The sequence below is a fragment of the Pholis gunnellus genome (genome assembly GCF_910591455.1).
Source record: "Pholis gunnellus genome assembly, chromosome: 13".
NCBI lineage: Eukaryota > Metazoa > Chordata > Actinopteri > Perciformes > Pholidae > Pholis > Pholis gunnellus.
This window is the reverse complement of record NC_136540.1, coordinates 24,676,600-24,688,552: the sequence shown is the minus strand read 5'-3', so window position 1 is coordinate 24,688,552 and position 11,953 is coordinate 24,676,600. Positions and strand designations below refer to the sequence as shown.

The 11,953-nt window shown below is 39.4% G+C and overlaps 1 protein-coding gene across 1 annotated transcript; it reads right to left on the bottom strand.

Annotated features, from left to right (window-relative positions):
* Window positions 1-213: 213 nt before the first annotated feature.
* ube2g1a (ubiquitin-conjugating enzyme E2G 1a) lies at window positions 214-7,268 on the bottom strand. Its single transcript, XM_079172252.1, has 6 exons — window positions 7,079-7,268; window positions 4,955-5,057; window positions 4,688-4,785; window positions 2,890-3,068; window positions 2,611-2,730; window positions 214-1,495 (listed from the first exon to the last, which is right to left on the bottom strand). The coding sequence occupies exons 1-5, from the start codon at window positions 7,122-7,124 to the stop codon at window positions 2,644-2,646; spliced, it is 513 nt and encodes a 170-aa protein (XP_079028378.1). The 5' UTR covers window positions 7,125-7,268; the 3' UTR covers window positions 214-1,495; window positions 2,611-2,643.
* Between the last annotated feature and the right edge of the window lie 4,685 nt (window positions 7,269-11,953).

Genomic DNA, 11,953 nt, shown 5'->3' with positions numbered 1-11,953 from the left:
CTTGCTGAGAAAACAGATGATGGCTGTAGTTTAAACTGATGAAATGTTGTATTAATTGTCTACAAGACTGTTTGCAGTACCGGGAAAATAAACCAGGTAAATAAATAAATATGCTATTTTTGCAATAATAATAATATTTGTGTACATTAAAGGTTTCCGTTATCTTTGTCATAAACCAATATGCAACACACCTGAATTAAACACACCAGTAAATATTGAAAAAAAGTCATATTTTAAAGGAACTCACTACAGGTGACGGGTTTTCTTAACATGAAAAATATACATCAGTATTTTGTCTTTGTACATTAGGCAAAACTGCAATAGTTCAGTGAGCAGAATAACCGTGAGATTGTGGATCAGGGGAAAGAGCAACAAAACAAAATGGGCACACATACTGTATACACAAACACTCGTTCGCAAACAAAATCCCAGAAACATTCAGCAAAACAACGAACCAAAACAAGAGTACAATAAAGCATGCATAACAATTCCTACCGAGGACAACACAGACAAGTAAAAGAGAGGCTGCTAAAATAACATATCAGAGAGGACGACTTCAAATTGTATCAGGATATCAAAAATGAATATGTGTACACCTCATACTAGGGGAGTTATTGCTACACCAAATTGTTACCAGTACCCGAATTATACAGATTCCCTGTGTACTGGCTATTAAATAAAATCAAACATCGGTGGCACACAATATCTCCATCTTTTAACACTTGTTCAATGCAAGGTGACGTGGCCAAGCGTTTTATTAGGAGGCACTTTTGAAAAAAGATAAAACAAAATTTAGCATGCACAAAAAATGAAGGGGTACGTTGCCTTTCTCGAGTCGACTGAGCGAGATGTTAAGACTTTAACTCAAAGAAAAACAAATTCAGTCACGTACACATATGAGTTCTGAGAGTGTGAAAGAACCCGCAAGAACAGCGGCGTGTTTCTAATATGGCGGTATTCCCTTCATCGGTCACGTCCTTCATCTCTCGCTTGACTCAGTCCAGCTCTGCACAGGTGACAATCCTCCAAAAGCGACACGATTCTCTTTCTAATTAAGACATCCTGTTCAAACAATCTAAAGAGAACTAATGCATGCTGGAGTTGAGGGGGGGGGGGGGGGGCAATGGAAACATTTGAAAAATAAATCTATCGGAACCAGCGCTATTCATTTGGTCTAAGTGTCTTGATGGATGGAAAAGGAGCTTATATATTATCCGGTTTAGTCTGTGCTATATACACGTCTTTACAATATCTTCCTGAATGTTGAAGCAGTTCATAGACTTGAAAAATGTTTTATCATCTTCTGTTTTTTGTTTTGCTTTTTTGGAATTGGCACTTGCTTGGCGGTTTTCTGTGAGCCTTGGTAGTCACTGTTATGTTCTATTGCAGCCTACAGTAGCCAGTCTGTTCCTGCCAAAAATAAAAAGGAGGACAAGCCTGGCGACAGGGTGGAAGAGTGCAGGAAATAGTGCCATGTTGATTTTCAATTGGAGACCTGTGGGGAAGCACACGATGAATAACAGAAAAGAGTTGTGAGGAAGCATCCAGACCAATCGCATAAGTCAACACCAACAACGAAGACAAATATTAAATGAAAATGGCAGCAAAAGATCTGAAGCATGTTCAACCAGCTGGATGTGTGTGTGTGTGTTATTCAGAGTTACGGTGTAAAGTTGGTATTCATTGTTACTTTTGGGGACCTTGAACTCGCTCCACTGCCCCCACCACGACTGCGCAGACTCGGACTGACTTCAACAGTGCGAGATGTGGCAGCTCCCGTATGCGGGATATTTTGGCTTCACTTTCGTACAGTGGGAGGAAGTGGAGAAGCGTCGTCCATCTAAATATACAGTCTGTGATACACACTCATTCATCTGACTGGCCACTTACACAGTGACAACATGAATTTGTTATGACCCACTCAAGTGGATATCACCTAACTTACTTGACATAACAAAAGAAACAATTCAGAAACATCACAGATTGACTTGTTACGCAGCAGTAGTATGTATAAAAGAAACACCTTTTACAACTGTGAAGCTGATTGTGTAAAAACATTAAAAACGGTGAAATTGAACTTAACGGTAATTTCAATGTTAGTCGATGGTGCTGGAGAGGCAGAACGGGTAGATCTAAGTTTATAGTGTACAGTGTTTAGAGAGATGTTGATTCCTGTGGAGCCTGCAGTTTCTGGAGTTGTTTAACTGCACTGCGTTATACAGAAACGTGTTTCTATTACTTTGTCCAACCAATTTATATCCAGAAGGGTAGGCTCAACAGCAGAGCCATCCTCTCTGTATAATGCTTTACAATTCAATTGTTTACAGCACCACAAACTACGGCCTCCAACATGATCATGAAGTTGACTCAACAAAAGCTGAACATTAGAACGGCCATGAAGGTGGGACTTCATTTAGGACTGTTCTCTTAGGCGGTATGAGTTTTAGCTTGGCGTATCTAATAAACCTGGCATTGAAACCAAGTGGCGTTTACGTTTGAACTCCTTGACAGTTTTACTTTAAATTTACCTGATGCAACAGGCAGCCTCTCCAGAGCAGCTGAAGTCAGTTGTGATGTGTGAACCAAAAGGTTAAAGTCGAGAATACTTGCCCTGAAAACATGAAGCTAGATCCTCGCTGAATATCACTCAAACGCGGTCTCTTGGCTTTTTCGTACACAACGGGCAACTTTCCTTTTGAATGCGCCATGTCGGTCCTCCCTCCACTCTTTCTGCAGAGGAAAAAAGGTAAAGGGCAATTAAAAATGATAATGTATTCATTCACTACTTAATACAATCCAAAACAAAATCAGCTTTCTTATTTTGTTTTGAGAAGAAAAGAACAGTAATATTATTCAGATACCATTTTTTTTTCCAACAAGTAAACTTACTGCAGCATCCACGTTGGCTGGTGAGTCACCATTTGGGTCTGCCAACATAGAGATAACACTAATCATGATGGTTTCCACTGTGTGGATCGGCAGCCAGCGCTCCTCTGGCTTCTCGTAGCCGTACTTGTCCTCGCCAGGCTCGTGCAAAATAGAAATACACACATCTCCATTCTTGTCAACTGGAAATAAAAAAAACATGCAGAAAACGATTTATGAAGCAGGAAATGCTTTTGCTGTTCCGATGGTATAATGATGTTTATGTTTCTAATACTCATGTACATACGATATTTAGCCTGTCAGCTACCAACCCGATTAATGATATTGTTTATATACGGTGCCTATGAAAAATATCTGCCTCTACTTTGAATCAATATTTAGCAGAGGCAGTTTTAGCCATAGGTATACGGTGTGTATAGGTCTATCAGCTGTGCACATACAAAGACATTAAAAATGCAAAATACTCGCCAGCGAATATAGTTTCACAACGATTAATACTTGCAGCGATGCAAATTTTTCAGTTGACAGTTGCAACACTGTTTCAATATAAGATTCAAATAGATTTGTGCAGGCAGAGGACCATCTAGTGGGATATTATTGACCCAGAGCAACGTCTGACAGTCTGTCCGAGGTAAACTGTTTATCATTATTACTATTTTATTGAGTATTATCGCTCCGAGTGAATTTTCTCCTTGTAAACAATTACGCAGTGTATATGTCTCGGGTTTTTATTGTGAAAGGTAAGAACGGAAGTAGTGGATCTGGTCTGCGCTGCCTTTGTCAGGGTTGAAAGGAGGAATAAAGTCTGTCGTCTTGGTTCCGACTACGGAGCCCCCGTGTTGTTGTACACTATAGTGGATGTTTGGAATATGTCCGTTCCGCACTTGGTTGGTTGACGCTACTATTCGCAGTGCGAGAGCTCAGCAGAGTCAACCTCGTCCTGAAAAAGATGAAGTCTTATGTAATGTTCACCTTATGTGTGAAAGTAATCAAGATAGAAACAACAGATATAAATGAATACATTGATGTTTGATTTAATCGCATCAAAAGAAATGCCCCTGGTGTCTAAAGGCCTTTCCTCGCAAAGCTTCTCAGCTTCTGTTAAATAACTCTGTGACATGAGTGAACAGCAATCTAGATTGTGACTTGGCCAGGACATTATTCCTATTTTGAATCCACTCCCACACAACTTAATATATTTGATTTGTATAAACTTCATAAAGCTAAAAAGTACTACTCAAAAAACAACTGCCTACTGCCCTAGTATAATTCTAATTCAGATAATTATAGTTTATGTCAACATGAGCAAAAGCTCAAAGGGTGCACTTCCTTTTCTATAGCGCTGTTTATACGACATTCAAAATGGTACAAAACATTTGATTGTGAACTAAAACACATACTCTGTCACACAGTGACATTATAATCTATATAAAACCTAACACTACTCGGTTTTCTTCAACAGATTGATTGGTGCATTTCAGTTTATTGTCGTTTCACAAATTGCATTTCTCAGCAGTACTGAAGTTCAAAAATGCAAACCTGAGTGTGTGTTGCAACTGTTTGACGTTGACTCTGCTAGACTCTTACTCTTGCTGGGAAAAGTATTGCTCTGAATGTTTCTTTAATTTAAAAAAGGTAACTTTAAGTTTACATTCTGTTTAATGAATTGCGTTTAGATATTCCTTGGTATTAATGCACATCACAAAAGGGAAAATCCTAAACACGTCTAAAATGGAACTACGTACGGGTGTCTAGCTACAAACAAAAGCAAAATGATTCAGTGTGCTACACCTGTACCTACCATTAGGGTGCCAAATATCTGTGATAAATTTCATTTTAGGTGGCCTGAGAGGGTAGTCTTTGGGAAATGTCAGATGAGCTTTAAACACACCACCTTCACTGTGAACAAAAAAAGATGGAAGAGAAAAATCAATATAATGGGTGAATCCTGTTCACGCTTTAAAGCATCCAAAGCAAAAGAGGCAAAAAGAGTTGTTACACAACATTAGCACAACACAATAACACATCTCTCCTACTATATCCCACGTTAACACAATGATAGACTTACTACAGTGTATCTGGAGGACCAATGATGAGGACTTCCCATCTGTAGAGATCATTATCCTCGATCAGGCCTGCTGAGAATCCTTCCACTGGGTTTTTGTTCAGCTCTGGATATAAAAACAAATGCCAAATTCAGACAACCATGAGCTTGTATCATAATGCCTACAGTATGCTGGTTGACTGATGTTCTTTTCTGCAGACCTGCTGAGGAGACAACATACCCCTTGTCTTAGGAGGCCTGCCTGGGGGTTGAATAAGAAGCAGCATGCTGCTGAAAGCACACACCACCTTAATGGTCCACAGCCAACTCACACGCACACATGCATTCATCCAGATATACAGCACTTTGCAACTCCTAACTTAAACATATTTTCAACTTGCATTACTAATTATTGAATAATTACAAACTGAAACACCATAACCACTTATATTGAGTTTGACACCCTGAAGGTTTGGCACCTCTACAAAAGAATACATCATTTTGGTCTGTTAGTTACTATGACATCTTCAATACTACTACTACTAAATTGTGTTGAATGTAACACAATAGGTCAAGGGGCAACTGTTATTTTACCAACACACATGCAAATGAAGGCCGTCTCCGTATCCCCTGACACAGATTTCCTGCCATTTGACACCACCACTCCTCACATTTCACCCAACTACATCAGATCTGACCCCAAGAAAATTTATAATTTTGTGACAATCTGCCATTTTTAATAGAAACGGCCAATTTCTCATAATTCTTGACAATCGTGAGCAACTGCAATCAAATGTAGACTACATGCATTACCAACTCAAAATGATGCTGCTTTGGGGGGGGGATTTAAGCAACAGTTGGCAATGCAGCAGCAATAATGACATCAGTCTGATTTCATTTGATATTTTTTGCTGATTTAGGAATTCTGAAAAAATCTGTAGAGGAGTCTATCTCAGTATTTTGATGCACATCCACATTGAGAAGATAAATAACTTCTAAACATGTTTTCTTATTTGTTTATTGGTACGTCTTGTAAAAAGGTACAGTATGTGCTCTATGAATGCTCACTGATAAAGGCACACTAACTGCTGCATGTTGATTTACAATAGCTGCCTCTGTGTTACAAGTCTGATACTTTGATAGTTTAAATGACACTCTTTTATAAGTGTATGTATAAAACAAATGACATGTATTTGTCAATAAAAATGTACTTGTTCCATTTTTAAAAGCCTCTGCAACAGATCCAGGTATGTATAAGAAGGCAACTTAACATTTCTGACATTAGGTTAGCTAGCTCATTTCAACTAAATCCCACTCAAATATTCAGGTCCAGACCAAGTACAATCACTATGGAGAGAGTACCTGAAAACTACAAAGGAGTACAATATGTCCCTGAAAGGTTGCTTATGGAAAACACAATCTTAGTAAAAATCTAACCAGAAACATTAAACAACGTTATCAACACTGCTTTTGTAAAGAAGCTAATATTAGGGTTGCTCAGTTAAATTCACGACTTACTGCTAAAATCGCGAATAACGTGAGAGACAATGCGAGATTAACGTTAGCTTGTTAGCTTGGCGTGTCGAAGCTAACAACAGTGACAGCGGCTAACTTTAGCAATCAGATGTAGCGAGTTGGCTAAATATGTAAATAATTAAATATGGTTAGCAGGAGAAATTGGGTCAACTAGTAAAACATGACTTCTATGTTTGCATACATATAGCAATGGACATCACGTTGATCACATAACTAGCAAACACCTTGTCTAAAAATGCAAAACACCACTTGTTATGTCGCATAAAATATATGTAAACACATCGAGTCGGTCCAGCCAGCTAGAGGCTAACGTTAGGCTAACTGTTCTTAGCTAGCCCGACACCAGAGAGTCGTTGGGACTTCTGACAGCGGCTTTAACTGAGATCAGTTTGTCTCCCAACACACTGAACGCGTTTAATTGTCAAGAGTGGAATGTGCCTGTCGACAAGCACTGCTATGATCTCAACGCAGTTTATTTGTCATGGGACAGTAAGGTTAGTTGGGGGGAGATTCAAGAAAACTGTTGTCGCCAGCACCATCGGTTGAATCACAGCTAACGGCGGTGTTCGCTAGCTCTGCAGCCAGCATCAGTCAACACTAAGGTTTAATTACCTGCAAGCTGTCTCCTGAGTAACAGCACTGACTGCGGCTCTGTCATAGCTTAGCAAGTATAATGCAGCAGTGTTCAATGGTAATATTTTGAGGTAACAGCGTTAATTTAACGTTCACCAAACTGTACTTCGTCCCCTCTATTTTCCGTTTAGTATTCTCGTCATTCTTCTTCTTCGTCTTCTTCTGCTGCTGCTGCTGCTTCGTTTTCTTCTTCTTCTTCTTTGGGACTTTACAGAAGCCGGCATCCCGAATGATGCACGACTGCCATCTCCTGGAAATAGCTTCGATTTCAAACTTTTCTCAAATGTATCGCACCAAGCATATCCCACAAATACTACGTTATTGAGTTTATCCTGCAATGTGCTCGTGAAATTACAGTTTTCAATCCTGAATTCAGTGTGGCTGTGTTGCAACAAGGCTGTAAAGCCTTATCAAAAATGTCCACATACACACACACACACATGGGGTTTCGGTGTAAAGAGAGCTAAAAAAACAACACTACATTTTGGGCCCATAGCGACTCGATATACTTGAACGTAGAAAAATGATTTGAAGTTTAAAAAGTTAACAAAACTCTGGACTTTATTGGGCCAAATAGGCATTTTGATAGCGATAGTTTGATAGTTTTCAACTAATCACAGTTTAAATTACAGTAATATTTTGGGACCGTTTCAGATTATATGAGTGTGTACTGCACGGAATATTCAGACCTAGAGTGGTGACATCAATGCCAGATAATCGTATTAGAATATTGTCATTTATCACTTGAAAGAATCAATAATATACTATAAATAAAAAAATACAGGAAGGGGAGAAACTGAATAAAGTTACTTTCTTAAAGTTACTACCCCAGTTACATAAAATCTAACGTCTTTATTTCCCAGGCTACAGTTAAATAAATCGTGCATAGCAATGGCTGGTCAGCACTCGTCAGCCGGTACATGCTCTCAGTTGTTTTGTGCCCCACGCTTTTCACTCCAGCGGAGACTCTGAGTAATAATCAATCATGCTTAAAGCTGTTGTTCTTTTATTGACCACCAGAGGGCGGTGTGATCCTTCCCATTGACTCTTGAGAAGAGGCATTGGCTGCAGGACTTTGTAGATGTATAGGATATAGTATTCCTTCCCTCCTCATTACTATTCATCACTTCAAGCAGCAATGATAAAATCATTTCTCCATCACACCAATTTTCCCTTTAAAAAGGTGTGAGAAATATGTGTGCGTGTGTATACATTTGTGTCTTTTCGTCAGTCTTTCTATGCTTCTGTTATCTAGGTGTGCATGCGTGTGTGTGCATATGCAGCACAAGCAAATAGACAAATACAAACACGCATGCATGCATTTTCATACTTTACTGCACTCGCCAATGCACCTGTCTGAATGTGTAATGTGTATTGTTAAAGTGTGAATTGTGTTTCCATCCTCCAGCAGCAGAGTGGTCTCTGGCCTTGTTCAACATGCCTCATATTTCATCGGAGAGGCAGGTAAGAGGAGCGCAGCGAGTCAGATGTCAGTCATTATGCCTCTTCCTGCTTCTGCTATGGTGTTGTACAGTACTACTACAGTCTCCACACTCAGCCTCAGTTCTGCATGTTTTACTGAACTCTATGTGCTCTGTGACAGTTCAAAGCGTAAGGAAGTCCAGGTTCAATATTCCACGAGGAGAAATGCCACCACAAAAGTATCTATATGTTAGAAATGAAATCACTTAACGTGATTTTTCAACCACGCCGACCCTCCATCATTAGATCCCAATGTTGTCTTGTATTTTGAGGCATTATTTATTTAACATGACCATCCCGTCATATGTGCATTCGGTTTGAAATGTCAGTTTATTTATCTTTCAGTATTGGCTTGTTCAACTTCAACCTCTCCACTAAAAGCATTATATTGACCGCATCCCTTTTTCTTTGACTATCCCTGGTTCACATCCCCTTTTACAAGCTGCTGGTGTCTGCTGCTGCTGGTGTTTCTGTCGCTGTACGACATGTGGCGATGAGATCATGGTTACAGGTCTGGCGTATGACCTTAGCTGAATGTCATTCCACTAGTGCTGTCTTTCCTAATGTTTGCCTTCAAATAAAACAGAAAAGAATCCAGAAATAAATAAAATAAAATACCTAAGTGTGTTCTTTGTAAAATGTGCTTGGGGATACACACTATATCCTGCTAAAATGTACATTCTAGTAATCTGAAAGATTTTACAACAGCACACATAGTAGTCATCTTAATGCATGCCCCTGTTTCTGTCAGTATCTACATATATGTCCGTTCTCTTTCCCTGCATTCATTTAGCTATTTTCTGAAATAACGCTATAAAGTAATGCTGTACTCACAGACGAGACATTTTCTCAATGTCAACCGTACTGTGGGTTGTAACCTGCCAATCAAATATTCCCCAAACCTGTGTGGTTTATCATAAGCTTTAATATACTGTTTGTCTCTCTCCTGATTGAACTATAGCTGTGAGCCAACAATGACGATGAAAACAGTCAGCTTTGGGCGATGCATGTGGATTAAAGGCCTGGCAAAGTCATACAAACACACAGGTTCTCTAAACACCAGGGATATAATTCTACCAGTAAATGCTTGCTAGCAACACAAAGTTATGTATTTCTGTTGTTTTGCATTCAGCGACAGCAGTGACAGACAACTTTATGTGGCGAACTCTCTGAAATATGGGACTTGCATGAGAGTTTATGAGGTGGATGCAATGCATCCTCTTTGCATTTCTCCCCTGCTTTTGTTGTTGGCTTTGCTGCACAAAGGAAATACGCCAAAATACGAACTAGGACAAAGGAAACACTGAGGGTTAGACACCTGTGATCTGTGGCCTCTGTTGGTAAACATGTCAGTTGGCCAATAGACATCTTTGAGATGGAAAATGTAAATCCTTTGGAACCTTTCTCTGCAGAACATGGGAATAAAGAAGGTTGGACCATTTATGATGTTTTGACTGTCATTTACATTGTTGAGTTGAAATCTGGTCAGACTTGCATAGTCTGGAGTTTGGGTTGAATAGTTCTCAGATGTATGAATCAGTTTAAATGTGGATGTTCGTGTCGACTGTAATGCTCACAGTAGACACTAGGTGGCAAACACTCACGCGATCCTTACAGCCCCCAACAAAATGACAACAAAATGCTCTTTACGATAGCAAAGTTTACTTTGGTTGTATTACCATTACAGGACCGCTTTTACAACTACTGCTAATAATCCAGGTATGTATAAGAAGGAAACTTAACATTTCTGACATTAGGTTAGCTAGCTCACTTCAACCAAATCCCACTCAAATATTCAGGTCCAGACCAAGTACAATCACCATGGAGAGAGTACCTGAAAACTACAAAGGAGTACAATATGTCCCTGAAAGTTTGTTTATGATACTTAACCAAAACCTGAAATGTTAATGTTGGACCATTGTTGGTATTGGATCTGAGTGCTGACTGTAGTGCTGACAGTAGACACTAGATAGCGATAACTGATACCAATATTTATTTTGGTTGTACTTACTATTACCAGTGGCCTACTTCTTCTTCAAATAATAACAACAATAGTAATAAAAACAATGAATAGCAAATATGTGGAAAAATCACCACTACTAAACTACATTTTACAAAAGCATAACATAGAAAGAAATAGAAAGAAAGAAAATAAATAGAAAAGCATTGAAATGCTTTGTGTCATTCATTACACAATTGCTTTGGTAATTGTATTTTTTGGCTCACACATTCTTCTATTCATCTCTTACAGTATGATATGAACTGCCATGTTCTCATTTAACACTAATGTTACTTCTTCATCTGAAGGTGAGAAAGGACTTGAGGCTTACGGCAGGGCTGAATGAGGAAGTCCGTTTGTATATTGTCACCGCAAGTTCTTGTGAAGCGGTGACCACACTCAGCCGTGTTGTGTCGTAAATGAGCCTGAGCCCGTAAACTAGCGGACACAGATGAACCCTGTGGCCATGTGCTAAAGGGTCAGTCCCTTTGTAGAAATGTTGGCCTGCTATAAAATCTTCACGTCCAGTATCAATGTCCAAGTTAAATAGTAATGTTTATCGTATAGCTGAACAAAGGCTTCAGGTTTGATGGCCATCAAGTGTTTACTCTTCTGTCTTTAGAGCGCCACCAAGAGACATCTGTGTGTCTTAGTGATTCTCCAAACCTGCTGACAAAAACATCAATTTTGGGGGATCAGCTGATTCAATCAGAATTGATTTCACTATGTTGAGGCATTGCTCTCCAACTGTTCTAAAGAGCACTCTGGAGAGCTGAAAATGGTGAAGGACACGTTGACAATAATGATGATCAGAATAAGAAAAACTCCCGCTCAGTACAAAATCATTTTGGCATCAGCTTATGTGGTCGTAAAGAAATATATATCAGTGATCAGTTTGTGTGCTTATTATGTAATAGTAGATTTAAATCTTTCATGTGGACCTTTTCATTACCACTCTATTGCTCGGGCAACAGCGTTGGTCCAAGTTTACTTCAGGTCAGCTGCTGCACTGACAAACATTGTAACAGGAAATAGTAGTTTGACAAAGTCTGTGGCAGATTAACATCACTCCTCACGACAGAACTGCAACTCGCTGGTGAAAGTCACAACACATTCGACTACAGTGGAACAACTGACACCCCACGGTGAGCACTTTGTCCTTCTGCTGGGTGAGATGTGTGTCAATCAGGCCAGGAGTATTTCTTACTTGCTACAAGAAAGAATGAAAACCCAAAAAGGAAGAGAAGAGGTGCATGAAACTATGTGGCTTGTTTACGCCATTGCATCACAGTGAGGATCTGTGTGAAAGCATATGACCAGCCCAGAGAGGGCTGGTCCCTTCACTAACTTAATATCTCTTGAGGCATGCTAGA

Bases quoted from the DNA above. Each gene is read 5' to 3' on its own strand.
- ube2g1a (XM_079172252.1), bottom strand. From the start codon at position 7,124: ATGACAGAGCCGCAGTCAGTGCTGTTACTCAGGAGACAGCTTGCAG. The intron at 3,069-4,687 runs GTAGGTACAGGT...TTTTATTTCCAG, and splicing joins AGATATTTGGCACCCTAATG to TTGACAAGAATGGAGATGTG. The intron at 2,731-2,889 runs GTAAGTTTACTT...TTTCCTCTGCAG, and splicing joins CAGCCAACGTGGATGCTGCA to AAAGAGTGGAGGGAGGACCG.